Genomic DNA, 25,610 nt, shown 5'->3' with positions numbered 1-25,610 from the left:
AAATAAAGCCTCAATTTACATGTTGTTGATGAGTGCATTTCACACTACTTTTGGATTATAAATGGATTTTAAGGCTCGTATGAATGTCCTGCTTAATATAATATTTGTGTCATTGCAAATCAACTGCATTATACTTTTAAAAAAAACTTCAACCAGTAAAATGGCTCTTTAGCTAGCTTTTGCTACAGCCTATGTCAATGAGCGTTAGCATTCTAGCTAACAACTGTCGCATCCAAAATAGTGATTTTGCCAAGATCACAACCAAATATAATCTTAGCGATTGTTCAAGCAAGAAACAAAACATAATTGTAAGTGTATGATAACCTCAAAAAGTTATTTTATTTAGAAGTAATAAAAAAGAATGGGCTATGTGTATGGGCGCAGACGGCGATGGCTTTCTTACTGCCTCCAGCAGTTTGCGCATCTGTGCGTGATGTCAAAAGGATCTATTGAACAAAGTATTTCATGATTTGGTGCTCAGGACCATGTTTCATTTTTTCTCTTCCCCCCATAGAGATCCCGTATTTACAAAATTATACTAATTGGCCAGATGGTGGCGCTATAACAAACGATTGATAAAGCACAATTTGAAAGGTTACGTCTCTAATCCCATTTGACATAAAATCATGAAATTCGGTACATTGTTCCCTCTCTTCACAAGGAACAATTTGGCCTTAGGCACCTACACCTACAAGGTCTGCAGTGATGAATTTTCCTCCATTTTGAATGTTGGGAAAAACACTTAAAATGCTACTCCTCTGGCGCCGAATGACTGATCTGCATGAAAGTTGGTGTGTGGCAACAATGGACAAAGCGCTCCCAACACACTATTTTTCAGAGGTGTACTTAAAACAACCTATTGACCAATAAACATTCACGTGGGAGTGGCCTCCACAAATGCATATAAATCAGTCAAGGATATTCGTATTGTAACAAAACTTGGCACACATGTTGCAAACCCTGTCAAAGGGGGTTGCCATAGTAATCAACTGTACATACGTTAGTCACACGCAATATTTCAGACACCACTGGCCTGATTTTGACGGAACTTGGATGAATGATGTGTCTTGCCATAGAGATCAGTCATTTACAAAATTACACTAATTGGCCCAAAGGCAGCAATGCATCATTCACGTGGGACGATGTCATCAAAAACCTGTTCTCCTACAGTCAAAGTCGGAAGTTTACATACACCTTAGCCAAATAGATTTAAACTCAGTTTTTCACAATTCCTGACATTTTTAATCCTAGTAATAATTCCCTGTTTTAGCTCAGTTAGGATCACCACTTTATTTTAAGAATATAAAATGTCAGAATAAAAGCAGAGAGAATGATTTATCTCAGCTTTAATTTCTTTCATCACATTCCCAGTGGGTCAGAAGATAACATACACTCAATTAGTATTTGGTAGCATTGCCTTAATTCTTTAACTTGGGTCAAACCCCCATGCTTCACGGTTGGGATGGTGTTCTTTAGCTTGCAATCATCCCTCTTATTCCTCCAAACATAACAATGGTAATTATGGCCAAACAGTTCTAGTTTTGTTTCATCAGACCAGAGGACATTTCTCCAAAAAGTATGATCTTTGCCCCCATGTGTAGTTGCAAACTGTAGTCTGTCTTTTTTATGGTGGTTTTGGAGCAGTGGCTTCTTCCTTGCTGAGCAGCCTTTCAGGTAATGTTGATATAGGACTCGTTTTACTGTGGATATAGATACTTTTGAACCTGTTTCCTCCAGCATCTTCACAGGGTCCTTTGCTGTTGCTCTGGGATTGATTTGCACTTTTCGCACCAAAGTACTTTCATCTCTAGGAGACAGAACGTGTCTCCTTCCTTAGCAGTATGACGGCTGCGTGGTCTTTTTTTTTTGTTGGAAAAACTACTTGTGTCATGCACAAAGTATTTGTCCTCACCGACTTGCCAAAACTATAGTTTGTTAACAAGAAACATGTGGAGTGGTTGAAAAACAAGTTTTAATGACTCCAACCCAAGTGTATGTAAACTTCAGACTTCAACTGTATTTTACTGTATCCATTCAAGGAACAAGCTCAGAACATTAAAGTGCAGGTTTCACAGACCCAGATGAAGTCTAGTCCTGGATTAACAATCACTTTCAATAGAGATTATCCATTAACAATGCTTTGAAATCCAGGAGGAGGTTTAATCTGGTTCCTGCAATCTGTCCCTAAATGTAAAAACGGGGCTAATGAATTGTAATAGAAAATATAACATGAATTGTATGGGAGGATTCTCCATAGATCCTGTTCCTCCAGTCAATCGGCCTCTAGTGGCCTCATGGGTGGAATGTTAATGTTTTTCATGATGTAATAACTAATAAACATCTATTTTTTAAAATTGCAGAAAGTCCATTGTTTCCATGTCAACCGGTTTGTTATATTTCAGTTTTCTGTGATGTATATAGAAAGTCTAATATTGGGATGCAACCTCAACATGGAATACATTTCAACTGTATCTGACATGGTACAGGTGTCTTCTTTTGTTAAGCCCATAACCATTTTTTAATAATATAAAGGGTGGTATATTAATTTAATATTCTGTTTGATTTGAATGAAAAATGACCACACAACCACATTGGTCTTTGAGATGGTCCTTTATTCATTAGGCAATACACAACATTTGGCATTACTGACATTCTCCATGGACTCATGAATGACCCAATAAATTATTAACTAAGTGTGCTTGCTGCAGCAGTTGTAGAAGCAGTAAAAGCAGCCAGTACACCAAGCAGGCCTGCAGTACCAGTTAACAAATCCTTCAGGAAGTCATCGGCCTATAAGGAAAAAGACAAAGAAAAATAATAATTCAAATGGAGTGCATCTCCTCAAGCAAAGCATTCATTAGAATATTCTCTCATTATACTATCATGGCTACCTGTTTGGACTTTGATTTGCCATAACGGAGGAAAGTAACAAAATGCTCGCAGTTGTTTCCAAGGAGGTCATATTTTATTGTGCTGCCTCTCAATTTGTCCACATCCCCCATAATGACGTCAGTCGGCCTTGGTTTGTACTCGTCATCCAGGTAGTTGTTGATTTTGTAAGTATTCCCTGCTGCCACATCCTGTAATGTCTCGATTGTAACCGTGCCTTTACAGGCAACACTGCCGCTGAATGAGCTAACACTGCAGAAAGATACTCTTGAAGGTCCATCTACAAAATGGGAAGAAATAAAAAGGTGTGAGTGTGTGTGTGTGTGTGCGTGTGTGTGTGTGTGTGTGTGTGTGCGCGTGTGTGTGTGTTTTGCTGATGAGAGAACTAAAGAGACATAGACAGCACAGCAGATGCTGTAGCTGATTGAATACGTTCATAAACTTCTGACTATCGACCATGTTCAGATATCAGTTTTACTGTGGTGTTAGGGGCAGCAGGTAGCCTAGTGGTTAGAGCATTGGGCCAGTACTCTGCTGTTAGGGGCAGCAGGTAGCCTAGTGGTTAGAGCATTGGGCCAGTACTCTGCTGTTAGGGGCAGCAGGTAGTCTAGTGGTTAGAGCATTGGGCCAGTACTCTGCTGTTAGGGGCAGCAGGTAGCCTAGTGGTTGGAGCATTGGGCCAGTACTCTGCTGTTAGGGGCAGCAGGTAGCCTAGTGGTTAGAGCATTGGGCCAGTACTCTGCTGTTAGGGGCAGCAGGTAGCCTAGTGGTTAGAGCATTGGGCCAGTACTCTGCTGTTAGGGGCCGCAGGTAGCCTAGTGGTTAGAGCATTAGGCCAGTACTCTGCTGTTAGGGGCAGCAGGTAGCCTAGTGGTTAGAGCATTGGGCCAGTACTCTGCTGTTAGGGGCAGCAGGTAGCCTAGTGGTTAGAGCATTGGGCCAGTACTCTGCTGTTAGGGGCAGCAGGTAGCCTAGTGGTTAGAGCATTGGGCCAGTACTCTGCTGTTAGGGGCAACAGGTAGTCTAGTGGTTAGAGCATTGGGCCAGTACTCTGCTGTTAGGGGCAGCAGGTAGCCTAGTGGTTAGAGCATTGGGCCAGTACTCTGCTGTTAGGGGCAGCAGGTAGCCTAGTGGTTGGAGCATTGGGCCAGTACTCTGCTGTTAGGGGCAGCAGGTAGCCTAGTGGTTAGAGCATTGGGCCAGTACTCTGCTGTTAGGGGCAGCAGGTAGTCTAGTGGTTAGAGCATTGGGCCAGTACTCTGCTGTTAGGGGCAGCAGGTAGTCTAGTGGTTAGAGCATTGGGCCAGTACTCTGCTGTTAGGGGCAGCAGGTAGTCTAGTGGTTAGAGCATTGGGCCAGTACTCTGCTGTTAGGGGCAGCAGGTAGTCTAGTGGTTAGAGCATTGGGCCAGTACTCTGCTGTTAGGGGCAGCAGGTAGTCTAGTGGTTAGAGCATTGGGCCAGTACTCTGCTGTTAGGGGCAGCAGGTAGTCTAGTGGTTAGAGCATTGGGCCAGTACTCTGCTGTTAGGGGCAGCAGGTACCCTAGTGGTTAGAGCATTGGGCCAGTACTCTGCTGTTAGGGGCAGCAGGTAGTCTAGTGGTTAGAGCATTGGGCCAGTACTCTGCTGTTAGGGGCAGCAGGTAGCCTAGTGGTTAGAGCATTGGGCCAGTACTCTGCTGTTAGGGGCAGCAGGTAGTCTAGTGGTTAGAGCATTGGGCCAGTACTCTGCTGTTAGGGGCAGCAGGTAGCCTAGTGGTTAGAGCATTGGGCCAGTACTCTGCTGTTAGGGGCAGCAGGTAGTCTAGTGGTTAGAGCATTGGGCCAGTACTCTGCTGTTAGGGGCAGCAGGTAGCCTAGTGGTTAGAGCATTGGGCCAGTACTCTGCTGTTAGGGGCAGCAGGTAGTCTAGTGGTTAGAGCATTGGGCCAGTACTCTGCTGTTAGGGGCAGCAGGTAGTCTAGTGGTTAGAGCATTGGGCCAGTACTCTGCTGTTAGGGGCAGCAGGTAGCCTAGTGGTTAGAGCATTGGGCCAGTACTCTGCTGTTAGGGGCAGCAGGTAGTCTAGTGGTTAGAGCATTGGGCCAGTACTCTGCTGTTAGGGGCAGCAGGTAGTCTAGTGGTTAGATTATTGGGCCAGTACTCTGCTGTTAGGGGCAGCAGGTAGTCTAGTGGTTAGAGCATTTGGCCAGTACTCTGCTGTTAGGGGCAGCAGGTAGCCTAGTGGTTAGAGCATTGGGCCAGTACTCTGCTGTTAGGGGCAGCAGGTAGCCTAGTGGTTAGAGCATTGGGCCAGTACTCTGCTGTTAGCGGTAACAGGTAGCCTAGTGGTTGGAGCATTGGGCCAGTACTCTGCTGTTAGGGGTAGCAGGTAGCCTAGTGGTTAGAGCATTGGGCCAGTACTCTGCTGTTAGGGGTAGCAGGTAGCCGAGTGGTTGGAGCATTGGGCCAGTACTCTGCTGTTAACATTTGACTTCAGATGATGTTTACACCCTGCCCCAATTCTGGAATTCGAATATCTGCTACAACAAAAACATTTCCAGAAAAACATCATACCTGGAACTACCAAATGGATGACCTTTCCATGTCCAATGTCCAGAGCCCAGTGTTTGTATTGACCTCTGTTGATCTCAATCATGTCACCAATCTCCATCTAAGAATAAGGTGGTTAAGAAGACATGTAATTATGTAACATCCCACACACACAGTCCTGTTTTACTAACCTATTTTCTCCAACACTAATCCTAACCCTAAACCTGGTCCCCACAAGTATAGTTAAACATGTTCACACACACACAAACTCTTTTTATGGTAGTGTTGATTATTATAAATTAGTATTATTCAAAGATCAGCAACAGTACTTACTGTGATCGGACTCCTGGTTTATATGTGAATGTTTCACTGTGGGTTGTGTCTAATGAAAAAAAAGTTTCCCTTAGATTACAAGGTCCACAACCAACATCCTGCTATTCAACTGAACTATTTGAAACCCGAGCGTTCTTGCAACTAGCTCTACCTCTGGCTTGGTTAGGGGGGAGGGGGGGGGGGGGTTCCAATGGGGTTGCTGAGTCTGTTGGTAAGGATATTGTGTGAAACAGAAGAATCTTCCCTCCACCAGATAGATGGTCATGTGACCATCCCCAGCACACACATAAGGTGGGTAAGAAGACATTCAATTATGTAACCCCTCTCCCCCCTAAACCCTAACCCAAAGCTCAGCAACAGTACTTAAAAAAACATCGCCCTTTGATTACAAGATCCAAACTAACATCCTGTTATTCAACTTAACTCTTTGAGACCCGAGCGTTCTTGCAACTAGCTCTACCTCTGGTTTAGAATGTTTGTTTCTCAATAAAACGTTTTCTACATAATCACTACTTCAGAAAGGAAACACCTCGTACAAATATGTTTAACCATTTATTAAAGAATGAATAAGGCAAGTCTTGACTCTGCTCCTTCAGGGTAGATCACAGCAGAACGGTTTGTTTAGATATGATCAAATAGACCAGCTGAAGTCATCCTACCATTACAGACTGTATACTATAGACCAGCTAAAGTCATCCTACCATTACAGACTGTATACTATAGACCAGCTAAAGTCATCCTACCATTACAGACTGTATACTATAGACCAGCAAAAGTCATCCTACCATTACAAGACTGTATGCTATAGACCAGCTAAAGTCATCCTACCATTACAGACTGTATACTATAGACCAGCTAAAGTCATCCTACCATTACAAGACTGTATACTATAGACCAGCTAAAGTCATCCTACCATTACAGTCTGTATACTATAGACCAGCTGAAGTCCTCCTACCATTACAGACTGTATACTATAGACCAGCTAAAGTCATCCTACCATTACAGACTGTATACTATAGACCAGCTAAAGTCATCCTACCATTACAGACTGTACACTATAGACCAGCTAAAGTCATCCTACCATTACAGACTGTATACTATAGACCAGCTATAGTCCTACCATTACAGACTGTATACTATAGACCAGATAAAGTCATCCTACCATTACAGACGGTATACTATAGACCAGCTATAGTCCTACCATTACATACTGTATACTATAGACCAGCTATAGTCCTACCATTACAAGACTGTATACTATAGACCAGCTAAAGTCATCCTACCATTACAGACTGTATACTATAGACCAGCTAAAGTCATCCTACTTTACAGACTGTATACTATAGACCAGCTAAAGTCATCCTACCATTTCAAGACTGTATACTATAGACCAGCTAAAGTCATCCTACCATTACAAGACTGTACACTGTAGACCAGCTAAAGTCATCCTACCATTACAAGACTGTATACTGTAGACCAGCTAAAGTCCTCCTACCATTACAAGACTGTATACTATAGACCAGCTAAAGTCATCCTACCATTACAAGACTGTATACAGTAGACCAGCTAAAGGTATCCTACCATTACAGACTGTACACTGTAGACCAGCTAAAGTCATCCTACCATTACAAGACTGTATACTGTAGACCAGCTAAAGTCCTCCTACCATTACAAGACTGTATACTATAGACCAGCTAAAGTCATCCTACCATTACAAGACTGTATACTGTAGACCAGCTAAAGTCATCCTACCATTACAAGACTGTATTCTATAGACCTGCTAAAGTCATCCTACCATTACAAGACTGTACACTATAGACCAGCTAAAGTCCTCCTACCATTACAGACTGTATACTATAGACCAGCTAAAGTCATCCTACCATTACAGACTGTATACTATAGACCAGCTAAAGTCATCCTACCATTACAAGACTGTATACTATAGACCAGCTAAAGTCATCCTACCATTACAAGACTGTATACTATAGACCAGCTAAAGTCATTTTACCATTACAGACTGTACACTATAGACCAGCTAAAGTCATCTTACCATTAAAAGACTGTATACTATAGACCAGCTAAAGTCATCCTACCATTACAAGACTGTTTACTATAGACCAGCTAAAGTCATCCTACCATTACAAGACTGTATACTATAGACCAGCTAAAGTCCAACTACCATTACAGACTGTATACTATAGACCAGCTAAAGTCATCCTTCCATTACAAGACTGTATACTATAGACCAACTAAAGTCCTCCTACCATTACAGACTGTATACTATAGACTAGCTAAAGTCATCCTACCATTACAGACTGTATACTTTAGACCAGCTAAAGTAATCCTACCATTACAGACTGTACACTATAGACCAGCTAAAATTATCCTACCATTACAAGACTGTATAATATAGACCAGCTAAAGTCATCCTACCATTACAAGACTGTATACCATAGACCAGCTAAAGTCCTCCTACCATTACAAGACTGTATACTATAGACCAGCTAAAGTAATCCTACCATTGTTTCGATGTCAAATGGTTTTGTTATATTTCAGTCTTCTGTGATGTATATAAAGTCTAACTTTGGGATGCAAACTTAAAATGGAATACATATCAATGTATCTGATATGGTAGAGGTGTCTTCTTTTGTTAAGCCAATAACCATGCGTGTGAAGTGTATACTTGTTTCTATGTAGATTTGTTTAGGACTACCCAGAAACAATCTGTGTGACGCTGATTTAGCCCATGCAGTACAAGGTTAATCAAGGTAATGTTTTGATACTATAAAGTCTAGTATATTAATTTAATATTCTGTTGGATTAGAATGAAAAATGACCACACAACCACATTGGTCTTTGAGATCGTCCTTTATTCATTATGCTTTAAACTACATTTTGCATCACAGGCATTCATGCACTCATGAGACCCAAGTTACCTATTTATTATCTGTTTTTTGTGCAAGAGTCAAACTAGCCACTCCAAGCATGGCTAAAATACTAAGAATTTCTTCATGAAATCAACTGCCTATAAGGAAAAAAAGACACGCATAAAACAAATTAATATGGAGTGCATCTCATCAAGCAAAGCGTTAATTAGAATATTCTCTCAATTATACTGTCATGGCTACCTGTTTGGACTCTGATTGGCCGTAACGGAGGAAAGTAACAAAATGCTCGCAGTTGTTTCCAAGGAGGTCATATGATATTCTGTGGCCTTTCAGGATGCCCACATCCCCCATAATGACGTCAGTCCTCCTTGGTTTGTACTTGTTATCCAGGTAGTTGTTTATGTTGTAATGATTTCCGTCTGCCACAGCCATTAATGTATCTATTGTAATCATGCCTTTACAGGAAACACTGGGTGAGCTGGATGAGAAAGCACTCCAGAAACCTGAAGACCCATCTACAAAACAGGAGGAAAGGACAAGGTTTGTGTGTTGTCAAACTTTATCAATAAGAATTTTAATAATGGAGCGGTCAACATCCACCTGAACACACTGCTATTCTCTGTTTATTATCCTTTCATAGTCACTTTACCTCTACCTACATGTACATATTACCTCAACTAAAATGTACCCCTTCACATTGACTCTGTACCGGTACCCCCTGTATTTTGCCTCCACATTGACTCTGTGCCGGTTCCCCCTGTATATAACCTCCACATTGACTCCGTACCGGTTCCCCCTGTATATAGCCTCCACATTGACTCCGTACCGGAACCCCCTGTATATAGCCTCCACATTGACTCTGTACCGGTTCCCCCTGTATATAGCCTCCACATTGACTCTGTCCCGGTTCCCCCTGTATATAGCCTCCACATTGACTCTGTACCGGTACCCCCTGTATATAGCCTCCACATTGACTCTGTACCGGTACCCCCTGAATACAGTGGGGCAAAAAAGTATTTAGTCAGCCACCAATTGTGCAAGTTCTCCCACTTAAAAAGATGAGAGAGGCCTGTAAATTTCATTATAGATACACTTCAACTATTACAGACAAAATGAGGGAAAAAAATCCAGAATATCACATTGTAGGATTTTTTATGAATTGATTTGCAAATTATGGTGGAAAATAAGTATTTTTGTACTCAATGTGAATATAAACCATGTGTGGCATGATCTTTATAACGTCGTATATTTCTCATATGGCTATCCACAGGATTCCCTCGCAAGATAAGCTGTTATCTTGACCTATGGGAATATTCTACTTATCTAACTGGCAACAGTAAGCAGTACGAACCCAGCCGCCGTGGAGACGCATCGCCGGGTGATAGGGACTACCAAGACTGTATACTATGTCCTATGTATACTGTATACTATGTACTATGCATACTGTATACTATGTACTATGTATACTGTATACTATGTATACTGTATACTACAGTGCCTTGCGAAAGTATTCGGCCCCCTTGAACTTTGCGACCTTTTGCCACATTTCAGGCTTCATCTCCGTCCCAGTCTCAGGTCTTTTGCAGAATCCATCAGGTTTTCTTCCAGAATGGTCCTGTATTTGGCTCCATCCATCTTCCCATCAATTTTAACCATCTTCCCTGTCCCTGCTGAAGAAAAGCAGGCCCAAACCATGATGCTGCCACCACCATATTTGACAGTGGGGATGGTGTGTTCACGATGATGAGCTGTGTTGCTTTTATGCCAAACATAACGTTTTGCATTGTTGCCAAAAAGTTCAATTTTGGTTTCATCTGACCAGAGCACCTTCTTCCACATGTTTGGTGTGTCTCCCAGGTGGCTTGTGGCAAACTTTAAACAACACTTTTTATGGATATCTTTAAGAAATGGCTTTCTTCTTGCCACTCTTCCATAAAGGCCAGATTTGTGCAATATACGACTGATTGTTGTCCTATGGACAGAGTCTCCCACCTCAGCTGTAGATCTCTGCAGTTCATCCAGAGTGATCATGGGCCTCTTGGCTGCATCTCTGATCAGTCTTCTCCTTGTATGAGCTGAAAGTTTAGAGGGACGGCCAGGTCTTGGTAGATTTGCAGTGGTCTGATACTCCTTCCATTTCAATATTATCGCTTGCACAGTGCTCCTTGGGATGTTTAAAGCTTGGGAAATCTTTTTGTATCCAAATCCGGCTTTAAACTTCTTCACAACAGTATCTCGGACCTGCCTGGTGTGTTCCTTGTTCTTCATGATGCTCTCTGCGCTTTTAATGGACCTCTGAGACTATCACAGTGCAGGTGCATTTATACGGAGACTTGATTACACACAGGTGGATTGTATTTATCATCATTAGTCATTTAGGTCAACATTGAATCATTCAGAGATCCTCACTGAACTTCTGGAAAGAGTTTGCTGCACTGAAAGTAAAGAGGCTGAATAATTTTGCACGCCCAATTTTTCAGTTTTTGATTTGTTAAAAAAGTTTTAAATATCCAATAAATGTCATTCCACTTCATGATTGTGTCCCACTTGTTGTTTATTCTTCACAAAAAAATACAGTTTTATATCTTTATGTTTGAAGCCTGAAATGTGGCAAAAGGTCGCAAAGTTCAAGGGGGCCGAATACTTTCGCAAGGCACTGTATGTACTATGTATACTGTATACTATGGGTGAATATTAACCATGTGTAGCATAATCTTTGCAACATTCAGTATGTCTTATGTCTCATATGACGCTCCGCAGGATTCCTTCCTTTACAAAAAGGATTCGCCAGATGGTGGCGCTATAACAAGCGATTGAAAATGCACATTTTGAAAGGTCACGTCCCTAGTCCCGTTTGACCTGAAATCATGAAATTCGGTACATAGTTCCCTCTCTTCACAAGGAACAATTTGGCCTTAGGCACCTACACCTACAAGGTCTGCAGTGATGAATTTCCTCCATTTTGAATGTTGGGAAAAATACTTAAAATGCTACTCCTCTGGCGCCGAATGACTGATCTGCATGAAAGTTGGTGTGTGGCAACAATGGACAAAGCTCTCTCAACACACTATTTTTCAGAGGTGTACTTAAAACAACCTGGCCGCTATTGACCAATAAACATTCACGTGGGCGTGGTCTGCCACAAATGCATATAAATCAGTCAAGGATATTCGTATTGTAACAAAACTTGGCACACATGTTGCAAACCCTGTCAAAGGGGGTTGCCATAGTAATCAACTGTACATACGTTAGTCACACGCAATATTTCAGACACCACTGGCCTGATTTTGACGGAACTTGGATGAATGATGTGTCTTGCCATAGAGATCAGTCATTTACAAAATTACACTAATTGGCCCAAAGGTAGCAATGCATCATTCACGTGGGACGATGTCATCAAAAACCTGTTCTCCTACAGTCGAGGTCGGAAGTTTACATACACCTTAGCCAAATAGATTTAAACTCAGTTTTTCACAATTCCTGACATTTTTAATCCGAGTAATAATTCCCTGTTTTAGCTCAGTTAGGATCACCACTTTATTTTAAGAATATAAAATGTCAGAATAAAAGCAGAGAGAATGATTTATCTCAGCTTTAATTTCTTTCATCACATTCCCAGTGGGTCAGAAGATAACATACACTCAATTAGTATTTGGTAGCATTGCCTTAATTCTTTAACTTGGGTCAAACCCCCATGCTTCACGGTTGGGATGGTGTTCTTTAGCTTGCAATCATCCCTCTTATTCCTCCAAACATAACAATGGTAATTATGGCCAAACAGTTCTAGTTTTGTTTCATCAGACCAGAGGACATTTCTCCAAAAAGTATGATCTTTGCCCCCATGTGTAGTTGCAAACTGTAGTCTGTCTTTTTTATGGTGGTTTTGGAGCAGTGGCTTCTTCCTTGCTGAGCAGCCTTTCAGGTAATGTTGATATAGGACTCGTTTTACTGTGGATATAGATACTTTTGAACCTGTTTCCTCCAGCATCTTCACAGGGTCCTTTGCTGTTGCTCTGGGATTGATTTGCACTTTTCGCACCAAAGTACTTTCATCTCTAGGAGACAGAACGTGTCTCCTTCCTTAGCAGTATGACGGCTGTGTGGTCTTTTTTTTTTGTTGGAAAAACTACTTGTGTCATGCACAAAGTATTTGTCCTCACCGACTTGCCAAAACTATAGTTTGTTAACAAGAAACATGTGGAGTGGTTGAAAAACAAGTTTTATTGACTCCAACCTAAGTGTATGTAAACTTCAGACTTCAACTGTATTTTACTGTATCCATTCAAGGAACAAGCTCAGAACATTAAAGTGCAGGTTTCACAGACCCAGATTAAGTCTAGTCCTGGATTAACAATCACTTTCAATAGAGATTATCCATTAACAATGCTTTGAAATCCAGGAGGAGGTTAAATCTGGTTCCTGCAATCTGTCCCTAAATGTAAAAACGGGGCTAATAAATTGTAATAGAAAATATAACATGAATTGTATGGGAGGATTCTCCATAGATCCTGATCCTGCAGACAATCGCCCTCTAGTGGCCTCATGGGTGGAATGTTAATGTTTTTCATGATGTAATAACTAATAAACATCTATTTTTTTAAACTGCAGAAAATCCATTGTTTCCATGTCAACCGGTTTGTTATATTTCAGTTTTCTGTGATGTATATAGAAAGTCTAATATTGGGATGCAACCTCAACATGGAATACATTTCAACTGTATCTGACATGGTACAGGTGTCTTCTTTTGTTAAGCCCATAACCATTTTTTAATAATATAAAGGGTGGTATATTAATTTAACATTCTGTTTGATTTGAATGAAAAATGACCACACAACCACATTGGTCTTTGAGATGGTCCTTTATTCATTAGGCAATACACAACATTTTGCATTACTGACATTCTCCATGGACTCATGAATGACCCAAGAATTTATTTACTAAGTGTGCTTGCTGCAGCAGCTGTAGAAGTCGTAACAGCAGTCAGTACACCAAGCAGGCCTGCAGTACCAGCTAACAAATCCTTCAGGAAGTCATCTGCCTATAAGGAAAAAGACAAGCAGAAAACAAATGAATATGGAGTGCATCTCATCAAGCAAAGCATTAATTAGAATATTCTCTCATTATACTGTCATGGCTACCTGTTTGGACTCTGATTGGCCGTAACGGAGGAAAGTAACAAAATGCTCACAGTTGTTTCCAAGGAGGTCATATTTTATTGTGCTGCCTCTCAATTAGTTCACATCCCCCATAATGACGCCAGTCGGCCTTGGTTTGTACTCGTCATCCAGGTAGTTGTTGATTTTGTAAGTATTCCCTGCTGCCACATCCTGTAATGTCTCGGTTGTAATCATGCCTTTACAGGCAACACTGCCGCTGGATGGGCTAAAACTGCAGAAAGCTACTTTTGAAGGTCCATCTACAAAATGGGAAGAAATAAAAAGGTGTGAGTGTGTGTGTGTGTGTGTGTGTGCGTGCGTGTGTGTGTGTGTGTGTGTGTGCGTGTGTGTGTGTGTGTGCGTGTGTGTGTGTGTGTGTGTGTGTACACACACATGTAAGTGTAATTGTCAGTTTTACTGTGGTGTTAGGGGCAGCAGGTAGCCTAGTGGTTAGAGCATTGGGCCAGTACTCTGCTGTTAGGGGCAGCACGTAGCCTAGTGGTTAGAGCATTGGGCCAGTACTCTGCTGTTAGGGGCAGCAGGTAGCCTAGTGGTTAGAGCATTGGGCCAGTACTCTGCTGTTAGGGGCAGCAGGTAGCCTAGTGGTTAGAGCATTGGGCCAGTACTCTGCTGTTAGGGGCGGCAGGTAGCCTAGTGGTTAGAGCATTGGGCCAGTACTCTGCTGTTAGGGGCAGCAGGTAGCCTAGTGGTTAGAGCATTGGGCCAGTACTCTGCTGTTAGGGGCAGCAGGTAGCCTAGTGGTTAGAGCATTGGGCCAGTACTCTGCTGTTAGGGGCAGCAGGTAGTCTAGTGGTTAGAGCATTGGGCCAGTACTCTGCTGTTAGGGGCAGCAGGTAGCCTAGTGGTTAGAGCATTGGGCCAGTACTCTGCTGTTAGGGGCAGCAGGTAGCCTAGTGGTTAGAGCATTGGGCCAGTACTCTGCTGTTAGGGGCAGCAGGTAGCCTAGTGGTTAGAGCATTGGGCCAGTACTCTGCTGTTAGGGTCAGCAGGTAGTCTAGTGGTTAGAGCATTGGGCCAGTACTCCGCTGTTAGGGGCAGCAGGTAGCCTAGTGGTTAGAGCATTGGGCCAGTACTCTGCTGTTAGGGGTAGCAGGTAGTCTAGTGGTTAGAGCATTGGGCCAGTACTCTGCTGTTAGGGGTAGCAGGTAGCCTAGTGGTTAGAGCGTTGGGCCAGTACTCTGCTGTTAACATTTGACTTCAGATGATGTTTACACCCTGCCCCAATTATGGAACTGGAATATCGGCTACAACAAAAACATTTCCAGAAAACATCATACCTGGAGTTACCAACTGGATGACCTTTCCATGTCCAATGTACAGAGCCCAGTGTTTGTATTGAACTCTGTTGATCTCAATCATGTCACCAATCTCCATCTAAGAATAAGGTGGGTAAGAAGACATGTAATGATGTAACACCCCCCCCCCCCCCCCACCACACACACACACACACACACACACACACACACACACAGTCCTGTTTTACTAACCTATTTTATTTAACCCCTAACCCTAAATCTGGTCCCCACAAGTATAGTTAAACATGTTCACACACACAAACTCCTTTTACGGAACTGTTGATTAATAGTAATTAGTATTAGTCAGAGATCAGCAACAGTACTTACTGTGGTCGGACTCCTGGTTTAGATGTGAATGTTTCACTGTGGGTTGTGTCTAATGAAAAAAAAGTTTCCCTTAGATCACAAGGTCCACAACCAACATCCTGCTATTCAAATGAACTATTTGAATCCCGAGCGTTCTTGCAATTAGCTCTACCTCTGGCTTGGTTAGTGTGGGGGGGGGGGGGGGGGGGGGGAATTCCAATGGGGTTGCTGAGTCTGTTCGTAAGGAGATTGTGTGAAACAGAAGTATCTTCCCTCCACCAGATGGTCATGTGACCACAGAAGTAAACTTGAATGACCTGACAGATCTCGTCACTGTGTCACCCTTTATTGTGGATCAAAATGGCCTTATTGGAGATGATAGTAATAAACAAAGTAGCAGCAGCGTAAAAATGGGGGTGGGGGGACAATGCAAATTGTCCCGGTAGCCATTTGTCACTGTGTCACCCTCTATAGGCGATCATTATGGCCTTATTGGAGATGATAGTAACTACTTTCATTGAAATGACTCTGATCCCTTTAAACCTCCCTTTTCCACAAATTGTTATTATGTTACCTTTCAGGAGCCACATTCTGTGTAAAATGACAACTTTAAATTCTGTCTGACAACAGCTCAGAGATATCATATATGGTGATGCTTATGGTTTCTATAGGGTCAACGGGGGAATTGTGGAGGCAGAATTTGGGGTGAGCTGTTGTAACATCTCAAGGGATATGCTCTGTGTTGGACTGTGATGTCATGCCTTTCATAGACTCCTGGTATGTCTGCACCCTAACACAAAGCCACTGTGTTCCGGAACTGTTGCTTGTACTGAAAGAACTGTTGTGTAAACATTATCATTGTACTATAACCTCACACAATATAAGGGACATGGAACCATTTATTCTTTGAGTTCTTCCCTGTGAAATCAGAGGTAGATCTCCCCTGCAGCTGCTTGATTAAAGATTTTTCTATAACATCATTAAATAGTTTCTGCCATAATCTTTGGATCGACATTTCCACAACAGTTGTACAGTATATGCAGTAATATACAGTGCCTTGCGAAAGTATTCGGCCCCCTTGAACTTTGCGACCTTTTGCCACATTTCAGGCTTCAAACATAAAGATATAAAACTGTATTTTTTTGTGAAGAATCAACAACAAGTGGGACACAATCATGAAGTGGAACGACATTTATTGGATATTTCAAACTTTTTTAACAAATCAAAAACTGAAAAATTGGGCGTGCAAAATTATTCAGCCCCTTTACTTTCAGTGCAGCAAACTCTCTCCAGAAGTTCAGTGAGGATCTCTGAATGATCCAATGTTGACCTAAATGACTAATGATGATAAATACAATCCACCTGTGTGTAATCAAGTCTCCGTATAAATGCACCTGCACTGTGATAGTCTCAGAGGTCCGTTAAAAGCGCAGAGAGCATCCTGAAGAACAAGGAACACACCAGGCAGGTCCGAAGTTTAAAGCCGGATTTGGATACAAAAAGATTTCCCAAGCTTTAAACATCCCAAGGAGCACTGTGCAAGCGATAATATTGAAATGGAAGGAGTATCAGACCACTGCAAATCTACCAAGACTTGGCCATCCCTCTAAACTTTCAGCTCATACAAGGAGAAGACTGATCAGAGATGCAGCCAAGAGGCCCATGATCACTCTGGATGCACTGCAGAGATCTACAGCTGAGGTGGGAGACTCTGTCCATAGGACAACAATCAGTCGTATATTGCACAAATCTGGCCTTTATGGAAGAGTGGCAAGAAGAAAGCCATTTCTTAAAGATATCCATAAAAAGTGTTGTTTAAAGTTTGCCACAAGCCACCTGGGAGACACACCAAACATGTGGAAGAAGGTGCTCTGGTCAGATGAAACCAAAATTGAACTTTTTGGCAACAATGCAAACGTTATGTTTGGCGTAAAAGCAACACAGCTGAACACACCATCCCCACTGTCAAACATGGTGGTGGCAGCATCATGATGGATGGAGCCAAATACAGGACCATTCTGGAAGAAAACCTGATGGAGTCTGCAAAAGACCTGAGACTGGGACGGAGATTTGTCTTCCAACAAGACAATGATCCAAAACATAAAGCAAAATCTACAATGGAATGGTTCAAAAATAAACATATCCAGGTGTTAGAATGGCCAAGTCAAAGTCCAGACCTGAATCCAATCGAGAATCTGTGGAAAGAACTGAAAACTGCTGTTCACAAATGCTCTCCATACAACCTCACTGAGCTCGAGCTGTTTTGCAAGGAGGAATGGGAAAAAATGTCAGTCTCTCGATGTGCAAAACTGATAGACATACCCCAAGCGACTTACAGCTGTAATCGCAGCTAAAGGTGACGCTACAAAGTATTAACTTAAGGGGGCTGAATAATTTTGCACGCCCAATTTTTCAGTTTTTGATTTGTTAACAAGGTTTGAAATATCCAATAAATGTCGTTCCACTTCATGATTGTGTCCCACTTGTTGTTGATTCTTCACAAAAAAATACAGTTTTATATCTTTATGTTTGAAGCCTGAAATGTGGCAAAAGGTCGCAAAGTTCAAGGGGGCCGAATACTTTCGCAAGGCACTGTATATATATATATATATATATATATATATATATATATATATATATATATATATATGACATTAGATTGTTGGATTGTAGATTGTTACCAGACAGTGCTGAGACTATGACATCAGATTGTTGGATTGTAGATTGTTACCAGACAGTGCTGAGACTATGACATCAGATTGTTGGATTGTAGATTGTTACCAGACAGTGCTGAGACTATGACATCAGATTGTTGGATTGTAGATTGTTACCAGACAGTGCTGAGACTATGACATCAGATTGTTGGATTGTAGATTGTTACCAGACAGTGCTGAGACTATGACATCAGATTGTTGGATTGTAGATTGTTACCAGACAGTGCTGAGACTATGACATCAGATTGACATCAGATTGTTAGCTAGCAATTTTTTACCTTTATTTAACTAGGCAAGTCAGTTAAGGACAACGCTCTAACCACTAGGCTACCCTGCCGCCACAAATACATCTAGCTACTTTAGCCTACTCAAACACCTGGCTCAAACAGAGACGTTAGCTATGTTAGCTAGCTGGCTATCTAAAACACGAACTCTTCCATGTCAAGGTAAGCTTTTGATTTTATTAATTTATTGCCACCGGAGCCCACCGATGTAACTGCTGAACTGTTTGCTGTACACTGTACTGCATGATTGTAGCAGGCTTACTAACGCGTTAGTTTTAGTAGCTACAGTATGTTGACTATGACATTAATATGGTGAAAACCAGGTAGGCTGTATGTAGCGGTTATGGTGTGAAGGTTTGGCTTGGAAAGGTTTTTTCGCCTGGTCACAGACATCTGATGTGTTGTGCACCGAAGTCCACAAGCAAAGGGAAAATGTGAGAGGAGAAGAGAGCGTCGATGCAAGAAGGTAGTATATACTGAACAAAAAATATAAACGCAACATGCAACAATTTCAAAGATTTTACTGTTACAGTTAATATAAGGAAATCAGTCAATTGAAATAAATTAATTAAACCCTAATCTATGGATTTCAAATGACTGGGAATATAGATATTCGTCTCTTGGTCACAGAACGTTTTTTTATAGGTAGAGGCGTGGATCAGAAAACCAGTCAGCATCTAGTGTGACCACCATTTGCCTCATGCAGCTCGACACATATCCTTCACATAGAGTTAATCAGGCTGTTGATTGTGTCCTGTGGACTGTTGTCCCACTCCTCTTCAAATCGCTGTGCGAAGTTGCTGGATATTGGCAGGAACTGGAACTCGCTGTCGTACACGTCGATCCAGAGCATCCGGAGTTACACTATTTGTGATAAATGCAAAATAATCTCAGACACTCCTGCTAGCGGCTGGTCCTCCCTTTCTAATTGACTGGACAGCACCCTCACAGGTGAGTCACACTCGCTAAGACCCGGGTATAGGGCTTCATCTAAATTCACTTTTTATTGAAAGCAGAGGTTCAGCACTTCGTCTGGGTAGAGGACAAAAGCATAACAGGCTAGACTCCCAGTGCTCATTTAGTGTGCCTTTAACCCAGTTACCCTCAAGCTCCTCTTTGGTTTCCTCCTCAAGCCCACAATATGGTCTGGCCGCAGACCACTTAAGGCAAAGCCCCAAAGCCTAAAGTTGTTAAGTTATTTTGCACTTTTTTCAACCAATAAATTAACTAGTTAATGAAAACCAGTAACACTTCTTTTTTTCGTTCCTGAATTTCACAACTGATGGATTTTTTAAAAATGTAGCAATTGTGACCCGTTTCAGGAAGCTAGGTGTATGTCGCATATCACTACTTCACAGCAGAGGCATCTGAACGTTTTTTTTGTTGTTGGTCAAAATAGTTTTTAGGCAGAAATGCCTTCTGGAACATGTGAACTTTCATGTGCCTTCATAACAAACTTGTATCCAATCTGTAAGTACGAATAAAATTGTTAAATTATGAGCCCAGTTGGTTTAGCCACGGAAAAAGACAGGAACTTGATTGGCTGAGATAATGGATGGGCTGGACATGCTCGGAGATGAGTTCGGATTGGTCTGCCATGTAACATGCTTCTGTCTCTAACGTGAGCTGCTCAATATGTGTTGATAATCTCTGCTACTTCGGCTTTTTTTGAAAGATATAACATTAGCCTTGAATAACTGCAAAAGTGTTGCTACTGCTCTCAACAACATTGCTATCCTGAATATAGCAGGTGCTATCAACAAAAATCAGTGGGAAAAAAGTTGTGATGGTCTACTCGCTAGCGCACTGTCAGTGTGAACCGGAGTGACTTGACACAACTCGGCCAAACCAGATGTAGCTACAAACAAAACGGAGTTACAGGTTAAAGGGTTACAGTCTGCTGTGAAGCTTTCATCCATGTATACATACAGGTAAGAGTCTATCTACGTTTTCAGATATTATATGTTTCAAATTTTGTCAGGAAGTCATTTTCAATGCAAGTTAAAGCGTACTGGTAGCTAGCAAGCGAAAGTTAGCTTGCTGGCTCGATGGGTAACATTACGAGTATGATCTGAGTAGTAACAGAAAGCCATTTGCATTGCTAGTTATAGCTAATGTTAACTAGCTAGGTAACATTGAACCTACATAGTTAGCATTCACACATAGGCATGGGAGACAACCATGTAATATTACAATGTCATTCGCTGGTCTATTAACTCCAAAACACGATGAGGTTACCTGTCAGTATCATGCCTCATTAAGTTTGCTATGATGGCATCAGCCACGGTCAATAGCCTACATGTTGTCGTCTTTTCTGGTTACTTGATATAAAGTACATTGCATATACAGTGGGGCAAAAAAGTATTTAGTCAGCCACCAGTTGTGCAAGTTCTCCCACTTAAAAAGATGAGAGAGGCCTGTAATTTTCATCATAGGTACACTTCAACTATGACGGACAAAATGAGGGAAAATAAAATCCAGAAAATCACATTGTAGGATTTTTTATGAATTTATTTGCAAATTATGGTGGAAAATAAGTATTTGGTCAATAACAAAAGATTATCTCAATACTTTGTTATATACCCTTTGTTGGCAATGACAGAGGTCAAATGTTTTCTGTAAGTCTTCACAAGGTTTTCACACACTGTTGCTGGTATTTTGGCCCATTCCTACGTGCAGATCTCCTCTAGAGCAGTGATGTTTTGGGGCTGTTGCTGGGATTTTCTATGGGGTTGAGATCTGGAGACTGGCTAGGCCACTCCAGGCCCCTGAAATGCTTCTTACGAAGCAGCCACTCCTTCGTTGCCCGGGCGGTGTGTTTGGGATCATTGTCATGCTGAAAGACCCAGCCACGTTTCATCTTCAATGCCCTTGCTGATGGAAGGAGGTTTTCACTCAAAATCCCAGGATACATGGCCCCATTCATTCTTTCCTTTACACAGATCAGTCGTCCTGGTCCCTTTGCAGAAAAACAGCTCCAAAGCATGATGTTTCCACCCCCATGCTTCACAGTGGTGTTCTTTGGATGCAACTCAGCATTCTTTGTCATCCAAACACAACTAGTTGAGTTTTTACCAAAAAGTTATATTTTGGTTTCATCTGACCATATGACATTCTCCCAATCTTCTTCTGGATCATCCAAATGCTCTCTAGCAAACTTCAGACGGGCCTGGACATGTACTGGCTTACGCAGGGGGACACGCCTGGCACTGCAGGATTTGAGTCCCTGGCGGCGTAGTGTGTTACTGATGGTAGGCTTTGTTACTTTGGTCCCAGCTCTCTGCAAGTCATTCACTAGGTCCCCCCGTGTGTTTCTGGGATTTTTGCTCACCGTTCTTGTGATCATTTTGACCCCACGGGGTGAGATCTTGCATGGAGCCCCAGATCGAGGGAGATTATCAGTGGTCTTGTATGTCTTCCATTTCCTAATAATTGCTCCCACAGTTGATTTCTTCAAACCAAGCTGCTTACCTATTGCAGATTCAGTCTTCCCAGCCTGGTGCAGGTCTACAATTTTGTTTCTGGTGTCCTTTGACAGCTCGTTGGTCTTGGCCATAGTGGAGTTTGGAGTGTGACTGTTTGAGGTTGTGGACAGGTGTCTTTTATACTGATAACAAGTTCAAACAGGTGCCATTAATACAGGTAACGAGTGGAGGACAGAGGAGCCTCTTAAAGAAGAAGTTACAGGTCTGTGAGAGCCAGAAATCAGAAATCAGAAATCATTTTTTTAAGTGGGAGAAATTGCACAATTGGAGGCTGACTAAATACTTTTTTCCCCCACTGTAGCTACAGGTGGTTGGCTGTGTCATTGCTTAAGGTTGCTTGCTAGATAAGGAGATATTTTAATGTAGACCCACCAGATGATTTCAGCGAGAGAACCCGGAGGTGTGTCTCCAGTAGAATATCCCCATATGCCAAGATAACAGCTTATCTTGAGAGGGAATCCTGCAGAGCGTCATTTGAGAAATATAAGACATACAGTACGTTACAAAGTTCATACAACAGAGTATACAGTCTTGTAAAGGTAGGATGACTTTAGCTGGTCTATAGTATACAGTCTTGTAATGGTAGGATGACTTTAGCTGGTCTATAGTATACAGTCTTGTAATGGTAGGATGACTTTAGCTGGTCTATAGTATACAGTCTTGTAAATGGTAGGATGACTTTAGCTGGTCTATAGTATACAGACTTGTAATGGTAGGAGGACTTTAGCTGGTCTATAGTATACAGTCTTGTAATGGTAGGATGACTTTAGCTGGTCTATAGTATACAGTCTGTAATGGTAGGATGACTTTAGCTGGTCTATAGTATACAGACTGTAATGGTAGGATGACTTTAGCTGGTCTATAGCATACAGTCTTGTAATGGTAGGATGACTTTAGCTGGTCTATAGTATACAGTCTGTAATGGTAGGATGACTTCAGCTGGTCTATTTGATCATATCTAGACAAACCGTTCTGCTGTGATCTACCCTGAAGGAGCAGAGTCAAGACTTGCCTTATTCATTCTTTAATAAATGGTTAAACATATTTGTACGAGGTGTTTCCTTTCTGAAGTAGTGATTATGTAGAAAACATTTTATTGAGAAACAAACATTCTAAACCAGAGGTAGAGCTAGTTGCAAGAACGCTCGGGTCTCAAAGAGTTGAGTTGAATAACAGGATGTTAGTTTGGATCTTGTAATCAAAGGGCGAGACACAACCCACAGTGAGACATTCACATGCAAACCAGGAGTCCGACCACAGTAAGTACTGTTGCTGATCTTTGACTAATTCTAATTTATAATAATTAACAGTACCATAAAAGAGTTTGTAAACATGTTTAACTATACTTGTGGGGACCAGATTTAGGGTTAGGGGTTAGAGAAAATGTGACATCATTACATGTCTTCTTACCCACCTCATGTGTGTGGTGGGGATGGTGGAGGGAAGATACTTCTGTTTCACACAATATCCTTACCAACAGACTCAGCAGAGGTAGAGCTAGTTGCAAGAATGCTCGGGATTCAAATAATTAATTTGAATAACAGGATGTTGGTTGTGGACCTTGTGATCTAAGGGAAACTTTTTTTTCATTAGACACAACCCACAGTGAAACATTCACATATAAACCAGGAGTCCGACCACAGTAAGTACTGTTGCTGATCTTTGACTAATACTAATTACTATTAATCAACAGTTCCGTAAAAGGAGTTTGTGTGTGTGAACATGTTTAACTATACTTGTGGGGACCAGGTTTAGGGTTAGGATTAATGTTGGAGAAAATAGGTTAGTAAAACAGGACTGTGTGTGTGGTGGTGGGGGGGGGGGGATGTTACATAATTACATGTCTTCTTACCCACCTTATTCTTAGATGGAGATTGGTGACATGATTGAGATCAACAGAGGTCAATACAAACACTGGGCTCTGTACATTGGACATGGAAAGGTCATCCAGTTGATAACTCCAGGTATGATGTTTTTCTGGAAATGTTTTTGTTGTAGCCGATATTCGAATTCCATAATTGGGGCAGGGTGTAAACATCATCTGAAGTCAAATGTTAACAGCAGAGTACTGGCCCAACGCTCTAACCACTAGGCTACCTGCTACCCCTAACAGCAGAGTACTGGCCCAATGCTCTAACCACTAGGCTACCTGCTACCCCTAACAGCAGAGTACTGGCCCAATGCTCTAACCACTAGACTACCTGCTGCCCCTAACAGCAGAGTACTGGCCCAATGCTCTAACCACTAGGCTACCTGCTGCCCCTAACAGCAGAGTACTGGCCCAATGCTCCAACCACTAGACTACCTGCTGCCCCTAACAGCAGAGTACTGGCCCAATGCTCTAACCACTAGACTACCTGCTGCCCCTAACAGCAGAGTACTGGCCCAATGCTCTAACCACTAGACTACCTGCTGCCCCTAACAGCAGAGTACTGGCCCAATGCTCTAACCACTAGACTACCTGCTGCCCCTAACAGCAGAGTACTGGCCCAATGCTCTAACCACTAGACTACCTGCTGCCCCTAACACCACAGTAAAACTGATATCAACATGGTCGGTAGTCAGTTCTTTATGAACGTATTCAATCAGCTACAGCATCTGCTGTGCTGTCTATGTCTCTTTAGTTCTCTCATCAGCAAAACACACATGTACAATTACACTTACATGTGTGTGTACACACACACACACGCACACACGCACACACACACGCACACACGCACACACACACACACTCACACCTTTTTATTTCTTCCCATTTTGTAGATGGACCTTCAAAAGTAGCTTTCTGCAGTTTTAGCTCATTCAGCGGCAGTGTTGCCTGTAAAGGCACGGTTACAATCGAGACATTACAGGATGTGGCAGCAGGGAATACTTACAAAATCAACAACTACCTGGATGACGAGTACAAACCAAGGCCGACTGACGTCATTATGGGGGATGTGGACAAATTGAGAGGCAGCACAATAAAATATGACCTCCTTGGAAACAACTGCGAGCATTTTGTTACTTTCCTCCGTTATGGCAAATCAAAGTCCAAACAGGTAGCCATGATAGTATAATGAGAGAATATTCTAATTAATGCTTTGCTTGAGGAGATGCACTCCATTTGAATTATTATTTTTCTTTGTCTTTTTCCTTATAGGCAGATGACTTCCTGAAGGATGTGTTAACTGGTACTGCAGGCCTGCTTGGTGTACTGACTGCTTTTACTGCTTCTACAGCTGCTGCAGCAAGCACACTTAGTAAATAAATTCTTGGGTCATTCATGAGTCCATGGAGAATGTCAGTAATGCAAAATGTTGTGTATTGCCTAATGAATAAAGGACCATCTCAAAGACCAATGTGGTTGTGTGGTCATTTTTCATTCAAATCAAACAGAATATTAAATTAATATACCACCCTTTATATTATTAAAAAATGGTTATGGGCTTAACAAAAGAAGACACCTGTACAATGTCAGATACAGTTGAAATGTATTCCATGTTGAGGTTGCATCCCAATATTAGACTTTCTATATACATCACAGAAAACTGAAATATAACAAACCGGTTGACATGGAAACAATGGACTTTCTGCAGTTTAAAAAAATAGATGTTTATTAGTTATTACATCATGAAAAACATTAACATTCCACCCATGAGGCCACTAGAGGGCGATTGACTGCAGGAACAGGATCTATGGAGAATCCTCCCATACAGTTCATGTTAT

General features: G+C 41.8%; 2 protein-coding genes across 7 annotated transcripts; one reads left to right on the top strand and one right to left on the bottom strand.

Moving 5' to 3' along the window:
* Positions 1-2,591: 2,591 nt before the first annotated feature.
* LOC118964689 (phospholipase A and acyltransferase 4-like) lies at positions 2,592-15,584 on the bottom strand. 3 transcript variants are annotated; one of them, XM_036978791.1, is made up of 5 exons: positions 15,441-15,583; positions 5,754-5,802; positions 5,445-5,541; positions 2,892-3,169; positions 2,592-2,790 (listed from the first exon to the last, which is right to left on the bottom strand). In XM_036978791.1, the coding sequence occupies exons 3-5, from the start codon at positions 5,539-5,541 to the stop codon at positions 2,686-2,688; spliced, it is 480 nt and encodes a 159-aa protein (XP_036834686.1). In that variant the 5' UTR covers positions 5,754-5,802; positions 15,441-15,583; the 3' UTR covers positions 2,592-2,685. The 3 variants fall into 3 exon arrangements, 2 of the variants coding, with proteins under 2 accessions (XP_036834686.1, XP_036834687.1); XM_036978792.1 differs by lacking the exon at positions 5,754-5,802 and having other exon boundaries at positions 15,441-15,584; XR_005051897.1 differs by lacking the exons at positions 2,892-3,169; positions 5,445-5,541; positions 5,754-5,802; positions 15,441-15,583 and adding an exon at positions 8,882-8,964 and having other exon boundaries at positions 2,686-2,790.
* Positions 15,585-22,854: 7,270 nt separating this feature from the next.
* On the top strand, positions 22,855-25,240 carry LOC110524808 (phospholipase A and acyltransferase 4). 4 transcript variants are annotated; one of them, XM_036978790.1, is made up of 5 exons: positions 22,855-23,161; positions 23,496-23,544; positions 23,770-23,866; positions 24,666-24,943; positions 25,045-25,240. In XM_036978790.1, the coding sequence occupies exons 3-5, from the start codon at positions 23,770-23,772 to the stop codon at positions 25,150-25,152; spliced, it is 483 nt and encodes a 160-aa protein (XP_036834685.1). In that variant the 5' UTR covers positions 22,855-23,161; positions 23,496-23,544; the 3' UTR covers positions 25,153-25,240. The 4 variants fall into 4 exon arrangements, 3 of the variants coding, with proteins under 3 accessions (XP_036834685.1, XP_036834683.1, XP_036834684.1); XM_036978789.1 differs by having other exon boundaries at positions 22,915-23,161; positions 23,383-23,544; positions 25,045-25,239; XR_005051896.1 differs by lacking the exon at positions 24,666-24,943 and having other exon boundaries at positions 22,888-23,161; positions 25,045-25,239.
* Positions 25,241-25,610: the final 370 nt, after the last annotated feature.

The sequence above is a fragment of the Oncorhynchus mykiss genome, chromosome 5, assembly GCF_013265735.2.
Source record: "Oncorhynchus mykiss isolate Arlee chromosome 5, USDA_OmykA_1.1, whole genome shotgun sequence".
Lineage (NCBI taxonomy): Eukaryota > Metazoa > Chordata > Actinopteri > Salmoniformes > Salmonidae > Oncorhynchus > Oncorhynchus mykiss.
Note: the sequence above shows the minus strand (reverse complement) of the source record. Positions and strands in the feature narration are given on the sequence as shown.